A 27601-nucleotide genomic window follows, 5' to 3' on the forward strand; every position below is an offset into this window, starting at 1 on the left:
TGAGAAGCACTGATGACTCCGATGTGGACTCAGAACATCGTCTGCATTCACACTTGGGAATTAAAGACAAGGATTCTGATTTTAATTTTTTTTGGAAAAGGACACAGATTTCACAGCTGAATGCTGAAGTTAATGTCAAGTTGTCAAAACAAAACTTTGTGTGCTACCTAATAAAGTTTTATAATGTGGCATTGATGCCTATAATGTGTCCTCATTTCCAAGAAAGTTGTTAAACTACATGCAGGTTTTCTCTCGCTCCTTCCTGCTGACAGAAACAGCATGGCTAATCCACTCCTTGTTTCAGCTCTATAGTCTCCCGTCTCTCACAGTCACAGACGACAAATACGTGACCCATTTAGAATCAGCTCGGATGCATTTGGCATAGTAAAAACGATCTGCCCTTTTGAACTAAAATAACAACTTCTCATCCGTTGCTTCAGTCTGTGCAAGAGAGAGAGAGAGTCTTTGTTTGCTCTCTCTGAGGTGATTCCTGCTCCTGCACTGTGACCTTTCACCTTTAGGTGCAGGGGCACTTGCTCAGGGGAGCAGTCAGAGGTCACGTGGGTCGGGCCACAGATGCACTTTGCAGTTTGGTCGCAAGTGCTGTAAACACTCAGCAACATGACCATTGGCCAGGTCTTCTCTGACCCATACATAAGGTTGTAAACCTCTTCATCACTTCCTTTACTCGCACACTGCCCTCCACTACAGATTTGAAGTACTGAAGTTTTTCAATTTTCTGCTACTTTAAACCTCTAGTCTACTGTTGTCTTTTTGTTTTATTTCACAGTTATCTTTGTGCATAGTTACTAGTAACTTGTGCATGTCTCTGAGTGTTTAGCTATTCCACCAAAAGATGATGATGGTTTGATTTACATAATGTTTTTTGAGAAATTATCAAATATAAATGCAAGACTTTAACTTGTCAACAGTGTTTTTACATTGTTGTTGTTGTTGTTGTTGTGGTACTTTTATTCAAGTACTTCTTCCACCACTAAATGGATGGAATATATTGCCAGTGAACAGTTTGCAGATCTGCTGGATATAAACTTTTGAAATCAGGATGACACTACAAATGTTATGGAAATGATGTTAAATATGTTCTATCGTGTGCTTTTAAGAAATCAATAGCGAATAGATGAACGCAGGCGTAGCGCAGAATTGAAGTTGTCAGGTGACGTCAGGTCGGCTGAATTTTCCTATTTGCATTTTCTAATTGAAAAGAACAAAATGAAAAGATGAACAATTCAACAGCAAGTGTTTCTTTTAATGAAGCTCCGTTGAACTGAAATGAATGGGACCGAGGTGGCGGACTTCACTTGTGTGTGTAGGCGTGTGTAAGCGGTGTATTTTTAACACACACTATCCTTCAGCGTATCCTTCAACATGACTAATTACAGGCGGGTGACCTGCACACGGACGCGCACACGCACACGCACACGCACACGCACATACCTCTCGCTTTTTTTTTCTCCACCTTCTCCTCCTCTCACCAGCCAGCTGCTCTGTTTTCTTAACATTGGCAGTTTTTCACGCACATACACACACACACACACACACACACACACACACCAGCCATATCTATTCACACAGTCCGCGGAGACATGCAATCCATGGAGACGATTCATGTAGCGAGAGAATAAACGAGTGCGGGAGCAGATAACGAATGAACCCGAGCCAGACTGGTGTGTTACTGTAATGAGGCCAGGGACGGCTTTGTGCTCACCTTGTACTTCTTACACCTCCTCCCCTCCCTCTCCTTTTTTTTCCCCCTCTTGTCACCTCACCTCCCTCCCTTGTCCCCTCTCAACGCCCCTCCCCCTCTGTGTACTGTACCCTCCCTTATCTCCTCCTCGTTTAAACTCCTCCTACTGTCCGCAACTTTTTTTTATTATTTTGTCCTGTTTGCTCTTCTCTCTTCATTTCTTTTCCTCTTCCTTTCAACATTTCATTCCCTCCCCTTGTTTTCCTCGTTGCCCCTCCGTTGCTGTCCTAATCCCCTTTTCCTCATCTCAGTCCTCTCAATTTCCCCCTTATCTCCTCCACTTACATCCGACCAACTTTTCTCCACCGTCTCCTCTCCTCTCCTCCCTCGGGGAGGGGGGGCTACACCACGAGTTGGCTCAGGTAGATTAATTACACGCAGTAACACGGAGGAGCTGGCCAGAGGCTTCAGTAATGAGTCTGATTACTCATCTCCAGCAGCTCCGGGCGCTCAGGGGAGGGAAGTCAGGACAGCAGGCCAGCAGAGAGGCCTCTCAGTGGGGGAAGAGCAACTTCCACCCCGCAGGGTTCCAGATTTTTTAACAGCACTGGTGGTACCACTCCAACATCAAAGCTCTTCCCCAAAAAAGTCAGCTGCATGCTGATAATCAACAGCTGCTCAATGAAATAAGTGGAGAAAAGAATGTACTTTATTATAAGCATTTCAGAGACGAGCAATTTGTTTATTGAAGAAAGCCAAGCCTTCACTATATGAATGCACATAGCTATGATCAGTTATTCAAAAGGAAAAAAAAATGAAAAGCTGCGGCCCAGCAGGACAAAAAAAAAAATTCCAAACATTCCCAGTATGGAAGATATCCCATACGGAGGCCAAGAAAGTAACCCAGAGCGGGATGGCTGAGAGACAAAAACATAATGAAACGCTGGAAATGTGGAAAAACACACGCATGGATAATAAATTGAAGAAAAGACGGCTACAGTTTCTTAATATGCCATTAGAAGGACTTAAAAAAAAAGAAATAGGATTGGAGGTAAATTTGACATAACTTGTGTGACATGCAAGGTTGAAATGTAAAAATCTAAACAGTGGTCTTAGTCACACCACTGCCTCCAAACCACTTCCAGAAATATGCACCTGGGGTAGCTTGGTGTTGCTATAGCAACACCAAGGTTTAAAGTAGCAACACCTCAGCAACACCAAGAATTGTGTGAAAACAATCAAAAAAAATCTTTAAACCAACATAATATTTTCAATTATTCATTCAATCATTCATATATTTCAAGCATCAAACATCATGCTGTCATATAGCAACTGCTAAGCAACAGCAGTGATGCCCATGCATCCCCCCCAAAAAAGAGAATAGATAGAAAATAAGTGTATCCACTAGACAATGGCTGTGACCACTTAATGATGATCACTGCATTGTTGGCAAAAACAAATCAAAACCTCAAAAGGCAAAATGAGGTGCCGTCCAACCTTCTAAATCTCAAAAGAAAAACCATCATTAAATATCATTCAAAAAATTAAAATTTCAGAGGTCGGGGTAAAGAAATAACTGGTGACTGACACAAACAGTGTCATTCACTGTGAATTAATACTATTTGATTGAATTAACACTGACATTCGTGGTCCCCCAGAGAACGGGGCGTATTGACACTGATGCTCCCTGACTCTTTGTCCTCCCTCTCTCTCCGTCGGATCTGCCTGCAGCCCGTCCTTTACTCCGAAGGGTCCCCCGGGGAAGCGAGTTGAGACAGTGGGCGATCGCCCGGTGCGACTGGTGGCGCGGTGTCACTGTGTGGTTTGTGTCGGCGTTTTACACCATGTGACAGCATGAATAAGGCATGATGTGGCGGGCAGCGGGGTGGGCAGGGAGCTGACAAGAGAACAAGCTCACCCAGTGTTTTTGGTGACGGCAAGCGAGTCGGAACCCTTAAAGTTTAATGGGGGCCACGCCACAGAGAGGAGAGGAGCAGTGTGTGTGGGGCATGTGTGTGTGTGTGTGTGTGTGTGTGTGTGTGGGTCCTGTGGTTTCTCTCCAGCTCTTGGCTGCCATACACAGACCTTGAGCCAGTGGGACGTAATGACGATGCTAATAAAGTCAACAGCCTACCCCGTGCGTGATGGATTTGGATCGCACTGGACTAGTGGGAAGGGAATAAGACCAATCAGCCGTTCCTTTGTGGCCAGAGAGTGTTTTGGTTGAATCCCTCTCCTCGGGGGCCGCTGACCTCCCGGAATCCTGCGGTTTTCACTGGCCCGTGCTGCTCCCGGCTTCTCACTGTCTCAATAGTGATGCAGACTTCCCACATTGTGCCTGTTTACAATGTCCCCCCCCCCCCCCCCCTGTCCTTTTGTTGAAGTTCTTCTGTTTGTCTTTTTATTACATTGCCTTCTCCTCGAGGCTCCGGGCTGAACCGAAACCATCGCACATATGAAATAATACCATTTCGTTGCATGCGCTGCAGCAGCGTAGAGCTTCTCTGCTGGCGTGCGGACGACCAGCTCATTATTTTGAAGCAGCTCCACCCTTTTCATTGCATTGGCGCCAGCCTCATCGATTCCATCACGACTTAATCAAGGCAGCAATTGCATGATGACAGAACAAATCTATTTTCGTTTAAGACGTGGTTGTTCATTTTCAACTTGAAAATGTCGTCATGCTTGTACGTGAGTATCCGAGTCACTCCTTGGTACGATGGTATTTGAGTCATGGTGTTAGATCAGAGTAGAGTTGAGAAAAGTTTTGACTTTATCACGAGTGTGTGCGTGTGTGTGTGTGTGTGTGTGTGTGTGTGTGTGTGTGTGTGTTCACTCAGGCCCCGTTGCCCACATAGGGCGGTTGAACCGTGTCTACACAATCAAGTGTGTCAGGGAGCAAATTGGAAATGCCAATTTCACTTTACCCTTCTCCGTATCTTATCTCTCCCTCGCCCTCATCCCACCACTTAGCTCATGTGTAAATGAATAAGCTCCTCTCACATGTCTTCCAGTGTCCGATTTCTGTCTGCCTTTACCGTCCCGACCCCTCCTCTTCCTCTTCCTCCTCCTCCTCCTCCCCCATCCCGTTCTTCTCCTCATCTTTTCCCCCATTTTTCCTCTCTTCACCTGTCCTGTCCTTTCTCCCTCCATCCTACTCTCATCTCTCCCCCTCCTCAGCCCTCGTCTGCATTCAGTCATGGCCACTCAACTGTAACCCATCTGTTATTTCTCTGTGTATTTATGAAATGTGTCTGTTTCGGTGAATATGGATTTATGCGTGCTGCGTTCATGCTCTGGGCTGCGCCGCTGTCTGCAATGACCAAGCCGCTGCGAATCACTATGCAAATGAAACAATATCTCATACAATCCCCCAAATTTGCATCAAGTATAAATCAAGAATTTTCACTTTCTCCCTCCTTGTCTCTCTGTTTCTCAACCTCTCTCAGTATGACTACGAGGGCAGCGACATCAGCGACCTGCCAGTGGACCTCTCCGTGGTGTGGAATGGAAACTTTGTCATAGACAACCCCTTTGACATTCAAGGTAGAGCATTTTCTTTGTTGCTTGGCAGAAAAAGAAAGAAATTGGAGACGGTCCTGCTTGTTTATCTGTCAGCGATGATTTCCTGTTAAGTGGCATTGCCGTGTGCAGTCTCCCCCCCCCCCCCCCTTCAAGAGAAAATCTGTAATTTAATTTTTTGACAGCCAGGAAGGGAGGAAGGTGAAAGTGTACCATTCGTTTGGAAAAGCACTATTCCTGTCTCGGGGATGAAAGAAGGGGGCAGAGGCAGTGATTGATGGATACCAATGATAAACAAACATCCAACGCAGAAATTAATAGGGATGGATGTTGGAGAGGCGGATAAAAAAAATGTAGAAAGAGATGGGCGAGAAGGAAGGATGAAGAGGGAGAGTTATGGTTGGATGGCAGGATGATAAATGCACTGTGTAATGGTGCGGGGGGGGGGGGGGGGGGGTAGCTGAGAATAAAGGAATTGATAAAGAAAAACAGAAAGCGACATGGAGGGATGGCATTTGTTATTTTTAATCGCTATTTGCTCATGAAGTGGAAAACAATTACCAATTCTAAATTCTTTATCAAGTGTAATATATTGGGTGGCGGAGGCTAATGATTTTAGACGTCCCATTACACAAGATAATATAAGTCTCGCTCTCAAGTGTGTCACCAAGTCTGAATTTGCACACGCAGAGTCCGATTAACAAACCCTTCCCTCTCTGTTCTCCGCTGTTCGCCATTGGCTTCAGTCTGAAGACGACGCACGCGCACATTTCAATCTCACATCCTTTGTGTCGCATCTGACCTCATTTTGATTAATGTCACACACACAGTTAATTTTGCAGATTGCTTGAGAAATTAGTTGCTTATCGGTCATGACCTAATTCTACTGCCTGCGTGAATTTTGTTTAAAATGTGCTCCCTTAAGCTTTTCTGTCGTTCGGTGCTGAGCGACTCTCTGTGGGGATCGAACCCGTGTCCTGTGTTTGACGTGTGCTGAGAAGTACTAAAGCTGTCACAGCAAACTAAATGATGCCATCCTTCCCCACAATCCAGCAGATGGATCGAATTCCGTAATTTGAACGAAGGATTCGGTGACTGGTCCTTATCAGAAGTCAGTATTTAACAGAAGTCAACCATTGATAAATAAGTTATTCAGCACTTGAATCGGCATACATTTTAATGAGTCAAGTAATTATGCAAATGGTGGTTGAACATGTATGCCTTTAATTGAACATTTTAGCCAGAAATATATTCAGATGTAACGTTTCATCTCATTACGTTGTTATGTAATACTGAGTGAATGAGGTTCAGTACGTCTGCCTTTTCCGGTCTGGTTCACTTTCACGAGCGTGAGAGTTTCAACCTCAGACTTCAAACAAGCGGACAGTCTCATCTAAGTAGTCTCATGCGCAGTTTATTTCAAGTTAGTAAACTGGATCAGCTGCTTGTTATTTTATAACTTGTTTTCTTCCACAAAATTAAGCAGCTCTCATGATGCAGGATTACCCAAACAGTGCGATGAAGGGGGTTGCTTGTCTGTCCATATGATCCACGTTTGATCCTCAACACAGGAATCTACTAATCTAGACTTAAATACATATCAAGACAACAAATATGGGATAAATTACCAAAAGAGTTTGTATTGACATTCATGCAAAGACCAGAACCCCTGTTGATTTTAGCGACACTCATCTAGCTTGATCATCAGGTGGAATTGTTAAAAAGTCCAGGACTTTGGTTTTTGGCCACTTGCCTGCATTACCATCAGCCTCAGCTGTACGGTTAGATATGATATTAGCAGCATGCTTGATCAAAATATAATTCCTTCTAGACATCAGAAATGTAATTTATTTTGCAGACATGTTGTTGGCATGGAGTGTATATAAAATAGGATCCATAAAATGAAGTCAATGTGGAAGTGCCTGAAGCCTGTATTCTCTGGAATGACCAGATGAGGGCGTCTCCACTGGTTACCAAAAGAAGTCAGTTTCTACAGAAGTCTATAAGAAAATGAATCTTCCCATTACTAAATTCATTTTTATATCGTTAGTTTCAAGTCTTCTCCAATACAACATGATGTTCATTTTTGTAAATTGCGGTCTTCTCTAAAGTAAAACAGACAGTAAAGCATGGTATGCATTTGGGTGTGGACACAGCATGATTGACTGCTAGCACGCCCAATGGGTGCATGGTTGCAGTCAGACCGACCCGCCCGCTCCTACGTCTGGTTCCATAAAACCTTTACTAAACCGGGCAGTTCCCAAAACCAATGGCTGATGTCACGGTGGGTTGCCACTTGGTTGTTAGTGAAATGTGCCGTAAATATCCCCCATGGTTTTAGTTTTTCAAAACACCAAGGATCTAAAAGGGACCCACTGACAAAGATACAATGTGTCTGCCACAATGTTCCAGCCGGCTTTTCCTCTGGGTATTCCTCTGGGTCAAAGTGACGCTATGACTCACACTGAGTCTTTAAAGTTAGCATATTAAGACAGGAATTGGGACAGGAACACAACAGAGTGATTGAACCTCATACTGTTTAAAGACACAACCCAAATCCCTACATTTCCTCACAGATCACTGTTGATATTTTGAAAATAAGCTCACTGTGGAGTTGAACAGTGAAGCCGTGAGGGATTATGGGCCACTGTTGTGTAACAATGAAGATAATGCAATTCTTTGTTCTATTCTTTTTTTCCCCGTTATCTGCCGTTATCTCGATGACTTTGACTAAAACTCATGACGGGGATTTTGGAGTCCATCTTTCAAATATAAGGTTTTTTAGGAGCAAAGTCATCCAGCTAGCTCTTGTGGGAGGCCCCGGGGATTTGTGCCTCAGTGAGCGCTTCACATGTGACAGGATAGTGTGTAGTGTGATAGCGGGGCATCGTGTGTGTGTGTGTGTGTGTGTGTTCGTTCCCTTATGACTATGAGTAAGAAGCAAGGGTTTTATACAGGCAGCATCCCAGGCCACTTGTGTTTCCTCAAAAGAAACCATACCCAAACACAGACTTCTGAAACATCTGGCGAGGTAATGGATGAGTAATTAATAAATGAACAACCCTATCACTCCCCAATAGATGCAGTATATTATGCGTTTTTGTTCTGAAGCCTCGCGGACTACCCAGTACGATTATGAATTCAATGCAATGCATAGTGTTGAAGGTCTAAAACTCCTTAAAAACCGTGCATTATAAAACCATCCTCACTCATGAATCTCATAAAGACCTTCTCCTCCTTTTCTCCTCCCTTTTCTCTCCATCCCCTATTAATCCCTTCCCCGCTGCGTCCCGCTCTTTTTTCTGTCTGAATTCGCAGCCGTATTATTATTATCCGTCGCAGGCAGAGCGGCTCGGCGCTGACCCGGCTTTGCCCCGGTGTAAAGTGGAGATGTTAATGTTAATTAAATCATTCATTTGGTTCAGATTAATTAGGGCGCGCTACTTTTAAGCCGAGCCGTGGCTAATCAGATTAGGGCGAGCGAAGGGGCCGAGGCGGGCAGACGGATCCAAAAGGAAGCTCGCTTTGAAGTCCGGCCGCCGTATGTCTGCAGGGGAGGAGGCGGAGGGAGGAGATTCTCGCATGCTATGTTGCGCTGGTTTTTTTGGTTTTGTTTTTCCACTTAAATTCATTTCAAATCTGTTTGACTGGTGTGACGGCAAACAAACCTGCCCTGCAGGTTTTGGCAACAGCGGATCAACTGAGATCGTTTTGATACAGATTAGCAGATGACAAATGGTATCAAAGCAAGAATCAAAAGAAACTTAACGCTTTACCGTCATATTCTGCTCTTGTTTCGCATTGCGACTCATCTGTTAGTTTTTCAGATTGTCTGTTAGTTAAGGTCCCCCCCCCCCCCTCTCTCATCCTCTCATTTCCCTCTAAGCCTCTCGCTCCCTCGCTCTTCCTGGCGGTTTCCTCTGATTCTCCTCGCCCTCGCGGGGCCTCGCCATCTTTAAATTCAGAACAATTCTTGTTGCTGTTTTGTTAACAAGCACAGCTGGAAATGATCCTCCCCCTCTTCCCTGTTTTCTTTCATCTCCCTCTCCTCTCACTTCTCAGGTGTTTGAGGTTTTCATTCATTATTTATGTTTATGTATTTTTATATATATATATATATTTTACTTTGAATGACTTTTTCCACTCTGCAGAGTTGAGGGAATGTTTTTTACACACAACAAATTATCAATTCCCTGTTGGCGTAAGAAGACATTACCTGTTGAATTAATATCTGTAATATCCCTCTAGGCTTCCTCGATTGTTCATGTTTTTAATTTTTTTTTCCCCCCTCTAAATATCTTTGGAGTTATTCTCTCATCGTCACAGCCTCCGAGTGGTTTTAGGTGTTCTGTAGGTGATTAACATTCATTTATGCCGGTCCTTCGCTCTCTCTCGCACTCAAAGGCACAAACGAGCCTGATTACTTCTTTTTTTTGCCTCCATGCCCCCCCCCCCCCCAATTAACAACTTACAGAACTTTGCGTTCATCAGAAATGAGAATTCTCTAGTAGAATGAAAGAGGTAGAATGCAACTTTGAATGCATTTCAATGAATTAAGGTTTCTAAGACAGTGTAGAGCTTTTTTAAGTTTTATTGAATTTCAAGCTGGAGCAGTGACATGAAAATAGGTTAGAAAGAAAAGCAAGATAGGGAACTACTTGCCCAGCACTCGCTGAAACTAGCTAAATTCAATGTTTTCGCATACAGCGATTCTTTAGTCACTCTTTCTGAAAAACTGAGATATAAAAGAAACTGTCTGCAACAAACTCTTGTGTCACTAAATAACAATATGACATTATCTCAAACCAAATCATGCCAAATTAGAAAGTTCCAAGTGTAGAAAATAATCAAAAACTCTCAATTGCTGAGAAAATGTCATTCTCCAAAGCTGTCCAGTGACTGGATAATGTTAGAATCCCTGAATCAACTTCGGTCATATTGCATCTCTTCCGCTCCCTGTCTCCCAACCAGCCCATCTGTACAAGTGCAGAGCGCTGCGGGACAGCTGCGGCATGTGCCTGAAGGCCAACCCCAGGTTCGAATGTGGCTGGTGCGTCCTGGACAGGAAGTGCTCCCTCAGGCAGGAGTGCAACGGCGGAGGACACTCCCACCTCCCGCTGCCGCTGGCTGAGGGTGGAGGCTGGATGCACGCCACCTCTGGAAACAGCCGTTGCACCCATCCAAAGATCACTAAGGTAAGTGTGTGCGTATTGCGCTTGGGGTTTATTGATAATGAGTGTATTTCAGAGGATGCTAATGTTCTTTCAGGCAGCACTTTTTCTTTTTTTCCTGTGTGGCCGCGAGTTCATAATTGTTACCGCATGGCTGAAAATGAAATCTTATTTCTGTTTACTGAGTCAGTGTGTATATACTCAACTTTTTAAAAAGAAGTATCTTTCTTTCTTTCTTTTCCTTATGGCTATACACAAACACATTCCCTTTTCTATAGTCAACGTTTAATGGGAACAGTTCTGTGGCGGGGGAGAGAAAAGAGAGTGCTGAGCAGTGGCTTGACGTCGCAAGCAGGTCTGGAACTTCTCAGTTCATTTTAGATTTTCAGTGGTCACAATTGGACCACAATTGGATAAACCTGCAAGCGATCAGAGCAACTATCGTGTGAAGAAGCGTATCAAACAAACGCTGGAAGTGCAGTTTTGTTCTTCTCTTGAACTAAATATATTGTCCAGTTTATTCAATAATGCTGCAATTTGTATTAAACCCCTCCCCTGAATGGCTGCGATTGGCCCGGGCTGCCTTTGGGACAGATGGAAATCTACCTGACTGGAGGCGGGACAGATCCGTCGGCAGGAGCGCATAAACATAAGCTCACCGATTGGTCGGGTTTCTAGGCTATAGCTGAGCTGGTCTTCCTTTCACACACAGCAGAGTGTGTTCCAAATCACAGAAATGTGCACCTTTGTAGATGAGTGACACACTATATAGAGCCTTTTCCATGAGCCAGTGCTTAAAAAAAATCAACATAGCATTAGATGCTACATTGGCAGTTGATGGAAACCAGCGCGACCGTTTCGTTTTAATCGTAATAGAATATAACATGATATAATAAAATTCAATCGTGGTCTCTTTTAACATCTTTAAACTGCGTTAGTTGTTGCCAAGTGGTAGTTCAAGTATTAGATTATACTGAAATATACTAAATATACATTTAGTTAAGAAAAAAAATATTGTTGATGGGCCTTCCCTTGGTTAATATTTCAGTCACAGATTATGCCTATCAATAGTGCCGTTTTCTTTTAAAAAATGTATTACAAATAAAAGGACACTTTTATAGAACTGTAATGGAAAAAATCAACAACAAACAAGATGCCCTGCGTAGGGTTTTAGCCGTACAAATATAAACTGATATAAATACCACAAACCATTACAACAAGACCAGTAATTATATATTCACAATGCGAAAATAGAACAGGACGGAGCCTGAAAAGAAATCAAAAGCTCCTCCAGCAAGAATATCCAATATGTCATGCTACTGTGCAGAGCACGCTGGAAACTGCTCCACTTGTTTCTATCTTACGACACAGAACTTCAGGGCTGCACCCACCCGTCCACAACCGGCTATGACAGCTGCTTTGGTGATACTTGGCAACGCAACAGCCTTTTCTGTTTTGTTTTTTTTATGTTCAAAACAAAACGGTGATTTAAATATCAATTCGTCCATTATTTTCCTTGTCTCCTTTTTAAATTGAGATCAAAGTTTGCGTACAAAAGCTGGAGGGACTTTATTTTGCCGCTGTTCATTTTGCAGTCGAGAAGAAAAAAAAAAACATTTTAAGCAGATCCACCATTTTGCTATGTGCTCTTCACATACAGTGCCACTTAATGTGCACGACTTCTGGATTTTCAAGTGCAAAAAGGCGAAAATAACGTCACTATTGCATCTTGCTCGTGTGTATGTTTTTCGGTGCAGAGCGAAAGGCAGCACGGGGCGAGGAAGTGGGCTCACCATTGAAATTCACAGTCGGCAGCACCCACAAGAAACTCTTCTAATCAAACTCGCCGCAGTGTTACAGTTCTGAAAATCACCTGCAAAGAAAAGCGGCGCGGCGTCTTTGAGCGCCACGTTATAATCTCGTCAACTCGCGAGGAGTGTAAATGTCGCCTGCGGAGATCCAAGACTCGTAAACCTTGATAGGCCGTTGCATCAGCCCTCTGTGCCGAAGCCCCCGTGGTCACAGGGAGCCCTACGTGTCCTGAACCGAGAATGAAAGCTGATTCTTTTTTCTCAAATGTGTTGCTATTATAAAACACACATGTTGGGACCTTGTGCCTGCCCTTGGCACAGAGATTGTGTTATTACTCACTGTTACGTCAAACTGGCTCTCCACGGACGAAGGTTTGTTTGCTTTTGGTTCTTTTTAGTCTCTCAGGTTTGTAACGGCCAAACTCCAGCATTGGCCAGTTTCATATTTCAGGTCCATTCATGTTAGTTTTCTTTACATGTTTTGTTTATTTTGGATTGTGGATTTTAAATTTTTTTTCTACCTGCCTTTTTTTGTATCTTAACTAGAGGGTATTAGTCAAAAATAAGATAGGGAAACGCTCCTCAACTTTCATCAAATAGCAACAAATAAAATCATATTTATTTTTGAGCAGGTAGAAAATCTGACAATATTCCCACTTGGTATTATGTGTCCTCAATAAGTCTCAATAAAGCCTTGGATCTTGATCAAATGATAAAGATTAATTCATTTTTTTTTTCAATTTGTCTTTTTTTACTCTTGCTGTTTAAGTAGCATGATACTTTTTTTTTCATGCCATCTCCAAGATTTTGATACGTGATATAAGACAAATCATAGTTGTAGGGTCACACAATAGGTTCAGACCAAACTGCTCTTTCAAGGAAGTATACGATTCTAATGGTTCTGACTATAGCCTTTGCTACTAGAAGCTGAATTAGTAAAAATGTCTAATATTTGAGAGGATGACGAAAATAATGTGTCAGCTGTTTGATATAGATAGTGGTTGTGTACAGACCCAAACTGACCATCCATGTGTTCGTGATTGTATGCCTGTTAAGGTTTTAGCATATGGTCAATGGATTGAGGGCTTCCAAGTATATATAACTCAGGACAAAAACTGAAATCCATTCCATATATCAGCGATATATTCATGAAGTCTTGACCAAAAAGTTTGTGCCTTTGGGCAGGACCCCTACCAACCGCATCTCCGACAGTCTGCAGTTTATTTCAAACCCAGTCTCAATAATCTGCGAGGGCACCAGTAGTATTGATGAATGATTTTAAACTTGTTTGGTAATCTAAGTTATTTTATCCCAGCCACGATCTTCGAAAGAGGAGCCTAAATCCCTTTCCCACAATGTTTTCAAAGTGGTGGTGGTCCAGACATCATTCTTTTAAGATAAACCAAGTTTTTGACTCTTTGTGAGCGACAGTTTTTTTTGCATTATATTTCATGGTGTCCTGATACACACCGACCGCTCCTGTATGCAGGAGGTGTTCTCGTATTCACGAGTCTCTCAACACATTAAAATAGCCTGAGTTGATCTTATCAAAAAAACAAAAAGCCTTTAATAACATTATCGTCTCCGAACACCTCAAATCCACTTTTGTGAAAATGATGTTCCCAATTCAGTCTTGCCAGGATTATTATTATTTTTTTATACAAAAATAACAAGGTTTATAGATTATTTGTTTGAGGCCGTATTCCCAGGAAAGAAAAGAAGAAGCACTGCAAATTGAATTTCCCGTACTCCCCACTTGCGTAGAATGCCTTAACAGTATTCTAAAGAGATTTTCTGGCCACACAACTGCTGCTTCCACAGCTCATGTGCTATTGGTTACCACTGACACCACAGTAAGGATACCATGTGACAACGCACACATACACACACACGCGCTCGACATACGATGAGCATACGACTACTAGGAAACCACTGCTGTAATATCGACGATTGGATGTGGCCGCTGTGTGGTGAGGCCTGCGATATGGAGGCCTCGCCACCACAGAGTGACGCCCCAGTACTCTACTTCTACTGGATTCCTAGTCAGTGGTATTTAAGTGAAGTGGCAAAATATAAGAAGCAAAATTATGTCTGAGATAAAAAAAATATATATATATACATTGAATTGAATTGCCTCTTCCGAAGCTGTGGGCCCCTATAGATCAGCGTAAAGGCAAAGTTGTTCTTTAGCTCTGTGGTGTCTTCAAAATGGGAAACGGTGGAGGGCCCTCCGTTCTTCATCATTCATCTTCGTGTATATAGCATGCATTCTCATTTTGGACTCAAAAAGGATGAAAATGCGGCCAAAGACAAGCAAGTCATTGGTGATGTCTCGGAGAAAAAACCAAATGCTCCAATGCAAACAAGCAGGGCAGTGTCCCACTGAATGATGGAGTCGCCCGTCCATCGCCTCCACGGTTCACTGGTTAGTGGCCAGTATCTGGCAGGGTGTGCAGGGCGGTTTTTTTTTCACTAGCATGCATCCACAAGCACTTGTGGTCTGTTTTTCTTTGTTGCACTCTCGTCCACGGGCTGGTTAGTTAGTGCTCTCGCTTCTTCTTCTTACTATCCTTCCATAGCCATTTTCAGCTTCAGCGTGTTTGTGCTTTACGTTCCCCAGAGAGTGGCGGTTATGTGCCTGGCTGTTGTGTAGTGTTGTGTCAAATCACTGTAACATGAGTCCAAAGCTGCTTGAGGTTCCATTTCCACACCGCGGCATCTGCCTGCATGCCCACAGGCTCGGGGAACGCTACTTATCTTGTTATGTGGTGCCATTCTTTCGTACGACCAAGAGTTTTTTTTGGAGGTTCCAGCGGAAATCCACTCTCAGATGTCAGGAGAATATTTTCATGGTACACAAACATTACATTTTTCCCCTCGTAGTAGCTTGTAGGTATAGTGGTCTGGCTCCGTCCTTTATACCACAGTGGTCAGGTTTCAGATACATAGCTGGAGATTATAGTGTGGTTGATCGGAAGCGATGTTATTGCTGACTTAAGTCTCCTTGTTCCATCGAGTATGAAAGGAATCGGTTTGGTCTGCAGCCCTACTTACCGTCGGTTAGCCTCATTGCGTCCGACACTTAAATCTTCAGCTCAGGACTCTGCCCCTACAGATGTTTTGAGGGAAGTTGAGGGTTCCAGTTCTTGTCATGCCGAGTGCGCGAAGCGGCCGTTCGCAGAAAATATGCCCCGGCTATCACAACCTCACCTATCCACTCACAAATGGGAAATGACAGACGGCGCCACCACGCGCCCCGTTTAGCTGAGTAATAGTTTCAGTGGAAGTGGCATTAAATGTTAGATGCAGCTTAAAATTGCAGTTTGCATATCAACTAAAATAAAAAGGGGCCGTGAAAACTGAAAACTTTTTTTTTTTTTTGGTCGGATACAGAACTACACAGGCGAGTGCAGAACAAGAGTAATACATAATGTGAATACCCTTCCAGACACCTACAGTGATGTCGTGGTGTAGCTAAGGAGGAGGCGTCGCACGCAATTTTCCCGACCTTCTCCGGACATTGAAGTTCACATGTGACAAACACAGCAGGAGTTCTAGGCGTCCACAACAGCAGGAAAATGTCCGTGGTGTTCTGTGGCATGTGGGTAGAGCATTCAGGAGGCAGACCAGATAATAATATTCACCCTCAATATTTTCTATCTGTATTCTCACTCGGTCTCACTCGGACATTCTCCGGAAGTTATTCTAGAGGGCTGACAGGAAGAGCTATGGACAATGTTCGGATGAACGTTTGAGGACATTTGCATTCTCACATACAGCCTCTCCGGATGCGTTCAGGAGAATGTCTGGCCTTCAGTACTTTTCTGAAAGCAGCATCACTCTCTGAAACTAGTTGGCTGTGAAATCTATGATATTTTAACTCTTTACCATTATTACTTGTAAAGGCTGTTTAGGGATTCTAACAGACCCCAGAAAAGGTCACCGTCTGGGAGAACTTCAGTTGAAAATATGGTTTCAAACTGCACATTAGTAGTGAGAAGAATAGAGCGGCAAAACACTTCTTTCCTAACGTTACATATGTGAAAGATCTGCATAATGTTTCCGAAAGCATTTTGCCCATGCTGCTGACTATTGTGAGTGTGTGTGAGTATGTGTGTGTGTGTGTTTTTGTGTGTGTGTGTGTGTGTGTGTGTGTGTGTGTGTGTTTGTGTGAAAGTACGTTTCCAAACTCTTCACTGGCCCCTCTGTAGGAGCCCCCCCACTTAGATGATGTCGGTAATCACTTCGAACGGCACTGTTCCTGTGTCTCTGTTGCCTGCCTGTCTGCGGCTCTGCCAGTGTTTGTATGCCAGGACTTGGTGGCTAGCTGATATTTGTGCTTTGTGGTATCATGGCTCCATTCTTCCAAAACCATCTGAAGCCCCATTTCCACACCCATGACATCTGTTGTCCATATCGCACCCTGGAGCTCGATGGCCTCTCCCTCCGGTCAGCGGTTGCCAGCTATTGTGTTTGCGGAGAAACCAAAGTGCAGAGGGCCGATTGGCGCCCGACGGGAGTCCGCTCTCAGATAGTAGGCAGCATCAGCCCCAGCTCCACCGCTCCGTCTTGGTCTTCTTAAACTCACTCCAGTTACTGTGTCGTTTTACAGATTATTTGCTGTAGTTCCGTGCAAGGTTTTAACATTACATCTCAAACATTTAGACATTACAGTGTTTTTTAGATTCTATTTTCATCAAACCCAAAATGGATACTGTCTGCCAAGAGCTGTAGGTAGCTGGTGAAGTTGTGTCTCTGTGCAGAGGACAGTCTGTTCTAGCACAATGCTGCCAAATCTATTGTGTTATTCCTCCGAACATGCAAAAGCGCCAAGATGTGGTTTGTCTGACAATCTGTCAAACAAATGTTTTATAGCTTCCTGGAAACGTGAAGATTAGTGCTCATACTCATACTGAATTTAAAAAGATCAAATATCAATATATGTGTATGTATTGTGTTATGATGTCACGAGATAAATTATTCTGATGCCGTAAATTTTGTGAGATAATGCTGGTGAAACTCTCTTTTAATATGACTGTATCACTGTGAGTTGCTAAAGTCAGACATTTCTATGATTTACTCTGGTTGTTTTTAACTGAGTTTCCGGCAAAATGTTTTTGTTGGTCATTACCCAACTGCTATTTTTTTAATGTAAACACTTCCACTGCGCTTCAATTTGAGCAGCTTCATTGTGATTTTTATCAATCATTTTTTCTCCACATTTTCCAACGTTGCACATGCAAACATCGGGAAATCCGTTCATCCGGAGATTGAAAGGGATTCGCCTCCGTCAATGACTGAGTCAGAGGTGCCACTGCGCACGGCATTTGGTTCGGGAGGTGCAGAATATCTCTGCTGACTTTACTCTGTAATAATAGCCGCATGCCTCCAAACTGTCAAGCGCCTGAGTTTGCATTTCCACACCGGGATGTCTGCTCAGCCAAGCACTGCGGAAGAACAGGGCAGTGGGCAGATTATACATAATTACCTCGTGATGCTTGTTAGGGATTAGGTTTGTGTGTGTGCGTGCCCGTGCTGTATTGTGTGTGTGTGTGTGTGTGCACGCCCGTGTGTTTGTGACAGCCACCGTCCATCAGTCACCATATTTGCTTTGTCACGCCACACCTGTTCCTGTTACGTGCCATAATCTGGCTAGATAAATCACATTACGGGTCGGCAGTGTGACCGCGCGTTATACCGCCTCAGCCCCGGTGACTAAGCCAAGCTGCCGTCATAAGTTTCAATTAAACCGCTGCGATGATGCCGGTTTCGGTATGTGTGTGTAATCATAACTTGTTTTTTCAAAGCCATGAGGGTGATTTCTCTTCATTAAAACTTGAATCACGATATATAGGCACTTCTGTATGGTTTGTGTGTGTGCGTGCGTGCGTGTGTTTGTGTACTTACTCTAATGTGATTATTTGTTGGAATGTAGTGTTCAAAGAAGTTACAAAATGTATTGATTATTTTTTTTTTATGTGCTTTCCCATCCTCTTGTCCAGTTGTTCCCTGAGACGGGGCCTCGCCAGGGGGGAACCAGGGTGACCATCCTGGGGGAGAACCTGGGTCTGCAGTTCAGAGACATCCAGATGGGCGTCAGGCTGGGCAAAGTGCCCTGTGTGCCCATTGAGGAGGAGTACTTGAGTGCAGAGAGGTAAGTTAAGGAACGGAGAATACAGACACAGGTGCATGCAAGAGCGTGCACACGGTCAAACACACACAGGCACACATGCACTAAAAGGCAGGCACAAACTGAAGATGGTGCAGAGGTGTGTGTGCTCCCAGAGCGCAGAAACACAGATTAATGCATTTGCAGGCGCACAAAGAGAAGCAGTCTCTCTCTCTGAAGCACACACTCATGGATCTGAGGACACACCAAAAGGCAGCAGCATCCCGTACCGCTCTCATCCTGACCAATCAAACGCCGGAGAACCCCCCCGTCAAGCAGAGCGTGTTTTCTGTGTATAGGTGCAGCCTCCTTCAACAGCTGGAAAAAGACGGTGACGTTGGAGGTCCTTTTGTGTGTCTGTGAATTCCAATCTGTCGTCCCCCTCCATTACTCCCTATATGCTCATTCCTTTATTTCCCTCCATCCCTCCATCCCTCCATCCTGACATTTACTCCTCTGCAGGGTCCTACACGGCTGAGGAATTGAGTGCACGCAGATCAAACAAGCTCTCTGTAGTGCAGTTAGTTGGGAAACGATGCATGTTGAGATGGAGGGCAATCACTATTCAAATACTACACGCACACACATCAGTTATCCGCCACATTATTCCTGACATCCCTGCACCACTTCAAACACGCCATATATATTTATTTTATATATATCTATATATTTCCTCTCATTTGAAGTCAAATTCATCCTATTTTCGTGCTACCTTCTCACACCACTCCCGAGACCCTGATTCAAATCTATTGCGTCAGGTGTTTTTTGCTGTCGTGTACTGTGCATACAAAGTCTGGTGTAGTCACGTGACTGACAGTTCATCCAGTCACGATGTGTCTAAAGCACACTAATATATTAATTTACTTCATCAGGATCGCCTATGGTTGCATGTGGATATGTTTGCTCATGGTTATGTCATTGCTCTTATTATATTTTTAGGCACAGTTGTTTAATTTTGCAATTTTGGTCAATTGGTAAGGTTGATCTGTTACCACGACAACAACACCCTGACCTCCTACGCTTCGCCGTCAATCCCTTAAACTTTCCACCCCACAGAATAGTGTGTCTGCTGAACGATGCGACGGGCTACAGGGTCCAGGAGGCTCAGGTGGAGGTGTGCGTGAGGGACTGCGTCAACGACTACCGAGCCCTGTCGCCGAGGCCGTTCACCTTCGTGGTAAGGACCCATGCACTTTCTTCAAGTGGTGTTTTGTTTTTTAAGCGGTTGTACTGAAAGTCACCACCTCGTTGAAAAAAAAATGATATGAACTCGTTGTTTATCTCTCTTCCCTTGTCCAGACTCCGTACTTCACCCGTATCCAGCCATCTCAGGGGCCCATTTCTGGCGGCACCCGGGTCACCATTGAGGGGAGCAACCTCAACGCAGGCAGTTATGTGTCTGTCAGCATAGGACCACAGCCCTGCTACTTCAAAAAGTAAGGAGATGGTTTTTTTCTCCTTCTATCTAAATTGAATTTGAATCATGCCTGTTCGGAAATGGCACCGCAGCAGAGGATATTAGATAGCATTGCGCATAAGACAAATAAAGAATATTGTAGATAGTGAAACAAGTTCAGAATTATGACCGAGGGTTCTGTAGATAATGCAAGAGACAAGTAAATATAAACATGTGTGCAGAGGGAAAAAATGTATGTGTAAAGATTTGCTAATGTGCAAAAAAAGGCATCATCATAAAGATATTACATGCACATGTAAGCATGCAATCACTGTGTCAGGTAAAGATGTTTTGTGTGTGTGTGGGGGGGGGGGGGGGTGGCATGAATGTTTTTGTGTTTACATGCTTGTTGCTTGCAAACACACAGCACTTTTTTTTCCTTATCGCGTGCATTTAAAAAAAAAAAGAAAAAATCCAAACTATCACCACACTTGCTTGCATGTCAAATGCTATAGCTTCGATGTCCCTGCAGTCATCCCTGTGCCGCAGCCTCCTCCACAGTAATCCAACAGATTCCACAATCACCACAACCGTTCGCTCACCTCAACTCTGTCTTTATCTGTCACACCCGAACTGCGTGGATGTGTTTGTGGCGTCTTGTGAAGGTTGCTGGGGCATGTGGTCTTGGTGAATGCCGTTGCTATGGTTACAGGCCAAGGGACTTGGGGGGGGGGGGGGGGTTGTATTATCTATCACACACTCCTCCCTGTGTGTGACTGCCATGGTGTTTAGAGACACAATACAATACTAAATTAAAGTGTACACAAACACGCACTCACGCGCGCACACACACACACACACACACACACACACACACCACGCACACACACACACACGCACACACGTGTTGCTCCTGTGAAGTCGTGGCCCAGAAAAGCAGCCACCACTCAACTGTGCTAAATACATATTAGATAATGTAGCTACTGGGGACTGCGAGCAAGACTGCGATTGAAAATGTTATTGTGCCTATGGGACAAGGAAGCACGGAGACACACACATATACAGTATGTACACACACGCAGACACACCAAAAGTCTTTCCATCCCAGGGTTTGTGACTGGTGGCGCTGATGCTTTTCATAGCACTTATAAACTTCCTTAATCATGCCTCCAGTTCTATTCCATCTGACACAAAACCTAATTAATTTTGATATGAAAGAAATACAAGCTCTGGACAACAAATGTGTCCCTAGTAACAATATGTGACCTCTACATATTATTACAAGTAAAATTAAGTGAAAGCGAAATACATTATCTACAGATAAGGATAACTTCTTTATATGTCAGTGCTTGCATAAATGTGACTTAAAATATAAATGAAACCAAGATTTGTTATTGTATTCTCTGTATTTTCACCGCTGCAGTCAGAAGCTCTGTGAACAGTGTATAACCGACTGTGATGCCTGTGATCCTGCGGACCAGGACACTGGTCAAGCTTTGGGCTGAAGTACTATGGTCACAAGTGGAATTATTTAATCATATTAAAAGCATGTGATTTTAGGAGAATGAGATTAATTGGCGTCTCAGGCTAGACACTGGTAGTTACAAGCATAATGAGCAAGTCATTAAATACGTCGACTCTTCCGCTTTGACCTCAATACTGAAGGTATGTCCCACATAAGGGAGCAATCATCGACTCTTTATTATTATAATTCTTTTACAGTGGTCAGTCTCAGCTTCTTACTTGCGTGTTGTCTGGGCCCTCCCTCTGCTCACTTTTCTTCTCTTGTATGTTTTTTCTATTAGATTTATTTTCATTGCAAATGTCTGTGAGAAAACAGAACCCTTTTATACATTTTCAAGTCTGGGTTTAGCAGTTGACAGTGATTTTGGCCACGTTCCCTAATTCGTGACATGCTTGTCGATCACGTTGCACCAACCTTCCCCTCCTCTCCTCCGTCGATCCAGGAGGAATGCCCGTGAGATAGTGTGTGTCACGCCAGCTGGATTGGCACCGGGCACTTCATCCGTCTTGGTGGACATAGACGACGCTGAGCTGAGAAACCCGGAAGTCAAGTTTAACTACACCGAAGACCCTACTGTCCTGAGGATTGAGCCCGACTGGAGCATTGCCAGGTACAGTACGCCCACTGTGTTGTGTCATCAGTTATTTAGCTAGATGATTTAATGTGTTTAGTCTATGTAGGTTCACAATGCCCGCCTGTAGCCCTTCCAGGGCTTCTGGAGAAACTGACTAGGCTCAGTAGCTTGTTTTTGTACACCTGTCATCTCACTAAATAAAAGGCTTTGGCTGAGAGAGGATATTTGACCAGTTAAAGCAACACAGGGCTGTTGTTCCTCAAATAAATCAAAGTTGGAGACTTCCTGCAGAGAGCCAAAAATGTTGTTTCCTACTGGAATCTTTTTAATAGGAGTCATGACTTGAGGAACTCGAGGAGTTTGGACATTAACTTTTACCAGGACAATGAAGTAGTTAGAGCGGATTTCAATTCTAGATGAGAGCTCTGACAGCGGCTTTTGAACGAGGTCAATTGAGATTGCCTCTGGATACTTTTCTATCCGGCTCGAGTAAAACATTTCTTTGTCAACGGAATCATCATGAACAGCAGCTTGGTTGATTCAAAAATAGAGGAATATGAGCTTGTCAGATTATATAGCCCATTAATAGTTGGAAGGCTATTGGGGACTGAAGAGGCAGTTAATACTAATCAGCTGATGGCAGTTATAGTTCTCTGCCTGAACTGATGCTTTCTGCAGTCTGTCATGCATTGAACTGCACTGTATATCCCCAGCTGAATGAACTAAGACCCTGCACTACTCAGCATTGAACATGAAAGCAACATCACTGGGGAGGACACACACAAGCAAAGGTCTCTTCTCTTGAAAGTAGATTTATCGATCTCAAACCCTTTCTAGGGCACATGCGGTATGCGGTTGACTTTTCACCCCCTACTGCAGTATTTTATTATTAATATTAATCCCAAATACTCAACGATTACAGGCACCTGGTGGTCATCGTTTGATGTCCTGTCTGGATTCTGGATCTGAAGTCACAATTTTCCTACAGAACCTTTTTGTCTATATAAACCCACTTCCTATGATTTGGCAGTGACTGTAATTCTGTCCAGGTCAATGAGTTTTCAGTAGTAAGTCACCCATTTGTTTGGATAAGCCATTTCAATCAAACATATTACGTCAGAACATCTGCTGTTCACTTCTCTTTCCTATATTATTTCTGTCATTGTGCTTCTTTTCATTCCTTACCTTCTTGATTCATTTCAAGTTGATACCGGCCAGTATGAAGCCCTGTTTCCTATCGCTTTACCTCCTGCCTTTGTTCTTCTTCTTTCCTCTCCTGTGTTGCTTCCTTCCCTGTGGAGACTCATCAGTAGATGGTAGCAGATAGACGCAGAGCTTGTTGGAGAAGTGTTGATAAATCCTGCGCTGTTCCCTGTTGCTCAGTAGGACTGGCCCGGGAAGCAGCTGAGGCCCAATCACTGCCCTGCACACCCACTGTGCGTGCATGCATGTGTGCGTGCGTGCGTGCGAGTGGCTAAAAACTAGGATTCTACTTCTGGAGGCTCGCTCAGGAGTGAAGATCCCACCTTAAAAAAAAGACGCATGCACAAAAACACACATGCACCCCACTGACTCCCAGAGTCCCTGATGTTTGGCCCCAGATCTCGAACTCCATCTGGCTGAGGAAACCGCACAACAACGCACCTGTACCTCACAAACGGGGACACAAAGTGTGGGTGTGTTGCATCCGGCTATAGAAGAACCTTTAATTTAGCGGATGCGTTTCAGCAAGTGCCCTCTGTCACTGGATCACATGTTGGCTCAGGTAGAAAATACAACTGATGTGGTTCACAGCTGCTTCATTGTCTGCTTTTGTGCGAATACATTTGCGCCTCCAGAGCATTATCATCTTGCTTAGGTGATGATCGCAAAAGTGCATGAAAGATGGTGACCAGGGAAAGTGTGGGGGGGCGGGGAGAAAGTGCACTATCATTGTGCTTGGCTGATGATTTTCCATTTAGAAAGAAGACAGAGGACTTCAAAAATAAATCAATGAGAGTGCTCATCGGGGACAGTGAGGAGAGCTATTTGGGTTGCAGTAGAGGTTAGACAGGCAATTTTGGACCAAAATATTCAAACACTCTCCCAAACCAACCGCAGATGGGTATTTTTTTCTTCCTCAGCAAGTACTGTCAAGGTGCCCTTAGGCAAGGCACTAAATCTCCCTACTGCTGCGGTGCAGCTTCATCTGCGTATCCACAGGAAAATTGGTTCTACTGAAAATAAGTGTTCAGGCATGAAGCCCTCAGTAAACCGAAAGTGCAACTTAATTAACCACAGTATCTGTTTTATTATGAGCATAAAGGTCAAACCAGGAAGTGGAATAACAATGTTCATGCTTTCAGGCTTTGTGGACGACTGGGATATTTGGTCTCTGTTTTCTTTCTTTTGAGGAATTGTTCATAGCTCAGCAGGAGAGCGTTAAAAAAAAAAACGGACGGTGCAACAAAGCTTATGTTGAACCTCAAGTATTAATGCAGAAAAAAATTGCCCCCACAAGCTAACCCACCGATTTTGCTTTAGTTTTAATGCAAACCTGCCTTAACTGTGTGTGTTCTATTTTTTTTTACACTATTTGCTAAGTCAGGTTTTCCTTTCAGGTAACCATGTCACAGTAAATGGACATGAAGCTTTCAGGATCCATGCTATAGAGCAAAATACATGAACGTCACAGTGAGTGGAGGATTAGACCAAAACAGAGAGAAGTAAAGCAGAGAGAGTAGTAAAACAGTTAAACAGAAAGAGAGGACAGGCGGCAAGAGGGGGGATGGAGAGCATATAGAGAGGAACGCTAACACTAGTGGTTGGATTTCCCGAGCCATCCCTGAGAGTTTATCCTGATTGTCTTGTTGTCTCTTCCCCGAAGCATGTACCTGAGATAAAGAGACTCAGTTAGACAAAGAGAGGAGCAACGGGGACAGAGGGACTCGGCACAAATATTCATCAAGCCGAGGAGGAGAGGGGAGGAGGAGATAGGAGACAGAGGACACGCAGTATTATATAAGTGCATTCTGCTTTGTCCCGTGCTGCGTTTGTGGCAATGACATAAATGTCTAATTAAAAATCAGTTCATTTTAATGTGGCGTCTCTCATATCGCACAATGGCATTATGCTCGGCCATTATTTCTCTCTTTCTTTTATTAACATCCCATACAGTATACTGTAGGAGCAAACACAGTTTACAGTATGTAATGTACGGGTATTAAAGCATAACTCATGCAACAATGCGCTTTATAGTGTCAGATTAATTTGGTGCGTTATTGCATTCATAAAACTTTAGTAAATTATATTATTATTAACATATGATTCCGTTAAATAAATTGCATTACTGCATGGCAACAGCCTGAACTAATGGAAGCGACAACTCAGAAACCTAATTTACATTCAAAGTGCAAAAGAAGTGAGAAGATTTTAGATGGAACAAAATGTATTTTACCACATCATGGCAGCCTCTAATGGTATTCATCAATAGTGAACTGAAGTGTCTCAACTTCCTGTTGCTTAACTTGTTGGGTTTTCTCTGTAATACAATGTAAAATGCCTTGAGACGATGTATGATGTGATATGGCGCTATACAAATTAAATTGTATTGAATTGAATTAAACTGAATCAGAAATCCAAATCACAAAAAAACTTCATTGCTCCGTGCAGGCAAATTGTTACAATTACTCAGCTGCTTTCGGAACGTTAGGGAAGATGAAGTAAAAAGGATGAAGGTAAAAACAAAAAGTGAATTTTCCGGAGATCATGAAGAGGCACTGTGGTGCAAAGTCAGGAATGATGTGGCAACCGAGTGGGTGACGTCACACATGGTGGTCCGCTGGGATGAAAACAACAACAACCAAGATGTTGCAGGAGAACGTCTAGGCAGAGGCGATTCTAAAGTATGTTGGGGGCCAAGGCTAAAAAAAAAAATCAAAGGGGGCCCCTCGAACCAGCGTTAATCACCCCTGTGTAATAAATAATCTATCTATTTAAAAACTATTCATTGTTTAATATTTACATTCCAGGGACAAACGTCATTTAGCCTAGTTCCAATACAGATGATGAAACGTGTGTGCTGGAGCCTGCACCGTGGCTACTAAGGTTTCTACATTTACAGCGCAATGAAGATTTCAGTTTCATAAAACCACAGGCCTCCTCCACAGACATGAAAAAAATACATTAAAATACACTCACCAAACATCACAGTAAACAAAAGAAATAATGTGACGCTAGTGGATGTTACGTTATTCAAGTGTCTCTCCACCACAGTTAAGGCTAGACTAGCAGCATTTAGTTATGTAGTATTATATTTAATCATTATTATCTGTTCAATTTACCACTGTCTTGCTTTTTGTATCCGCTTCCTGTTTTTTCTTCTTTCTTTTTTCCCTTCCAGAAGGGTAGCTCCTCTTAATTTTTTTGAGTGGCATTTGTTGGCATTGAGGTTGTTTTACATCACTTGCAACAGGAGTCAGTAGAGTCAGGTGGGGCCCCCTCAGTGGGGGTCTCCTACTGTCATTGCAAACTTTGCGCATTGTCACTGCTGTAGTTATCAAGTTTGTCAGCCCCCGGGGGGCCCCCTATTGACCTGGGGGCCCCAAGCAGTTGCCTGCCTTGCCTCCTGGCAAGCTGCGCCTCTGCGTCCAGGCTAGTTAGTATAGATGTGAACTATGACTAACAGTTCAATGTTTGAGCTGCAGAAACATTCCTTTATATTTACCTGACCAGGGGACCCGCATGCCCATCACCTCTTTTCTCTTCTCTCTTGGATTTATTCATGTCCACCCACGAAACCATCTGAAAGCTGTCAATTGGAGCGACTGGATCCAGCCATGTCACTGTGAACTTCATGACACTCAGGTCTTCTGATCTCTTACAAGGGCTGCCAGCTTGTCCACCTTGTTGTCCAGCGATTTTCAGTTTTCCCTGAAATGTTGAATCAAGTATTGCAAAAGAAGAATGCTAAAGCGCTGGGAAAATGAGATAACAAGCATGCACACAAGTTGAGTCAATTTGGGCATTGAGGATTTAGTGCTACCGGGAAAAGTAATACAGACAGATTGTCACAAAAAAAGAGAATGCAAATGTTATGTGAAAGTAGAAGCAAATAGTGCTACATCTACTGCATTTCAGCTGTCAAAATACCAGTCAAACCCTTGATGCCCCAATAACATCTACAATCACAGAGACGCCAGTGAGACTCAGAATGAGTCAGACTCATCTCCCTTAGCCAGAAATGGGCACGCTGCCAGTAGAAAACAAAACACTTAGCTGAAAAGAATAGCCAGACTTGAATCCTTTTGTCCGCAGACAGTGTAGGAAATGTTACATCTGCCTTCATCATGAACACCCTGTCCTTCCCTATCATTACCATTTGCTGCTATTGTAAGTGTTGTATTCTCCTCGATGATAGTGGGAGATGAATGTTTAGCGTCAGCCAGTCAAACCCTTTTCCAAGATGTTCACAGGCTCTAGCACTGCCATCACAATATCACTTATCGTGCTGTCTGTGCTTGTTCATGTTGGACATGTTTTTTTTTTGTGTCAGATTCCTTTCTACAGGACGTAGACACCGAGATGATCTACTTTCTTTTTCAGGGAATCAGTGTGTGCGTTACTCTATCTTTAATCTTGGTTAGTGTAGAGACAGTAAGGTTTTTCAAAAGCAGCTATTACATTGTAATCCTTCAATCCATAATGTAGTACATCATCAGTCAGCACTCATCCACTTGCAACTTTGAAA

General features: G+C 43.5%; 1 protein-coding gene across 2 annotated transcripts in view; it reads left to right on the forward strand.

Moving 5' to 3' along the window:
• LOC118317107 (plexin-A1-like) overlaps positions 1-27601 on the forward strand; it is a 238660-nt gene that overhangs the window by 162839 nt on the left and 48220 nt on the right. For both annotated transcript variants that reach the window (XM_035645565.2, XM_035645566.2), the window contains exons 11-16: positions 5155-5251; positions 10199-10422; positions 18212-18363; positions 19435-19555; positions 19678-19814; positions 21742-21909. In XM_035645565.2, coding sequence (XP_035501458.2) covers positions 5155-5251; positions 10199-10422; positions 18212-18363; positions 19435-19555; positions 19678-19814; positions 21742-21909 — 899 coding nt within the window. The remainder of the gene's footprint in view (positions 1-5154; positions 5252-10198; positions 10423-18211; positions 18364-19434; positions 19556-19677; positions 19815-21741; positions 21910-27601) is intronic.

Source organism: Scophthalmus maximus, chromosome 3, assembly GCF_022379125.1.
Source record: "Scophthalmus maximus strain ysfricsl-2021 chromosome 3, ASM2237912v1, whole genome shotgun sequence".
Classification (NCBI taxonomy): domain Eukaryota; kingdom Metazoa; phylum Chordata; class Actinopteri; order Pleuronectiformes; family Scophthalmidae; genus Scophthalmus; species Scophthalmus maximus.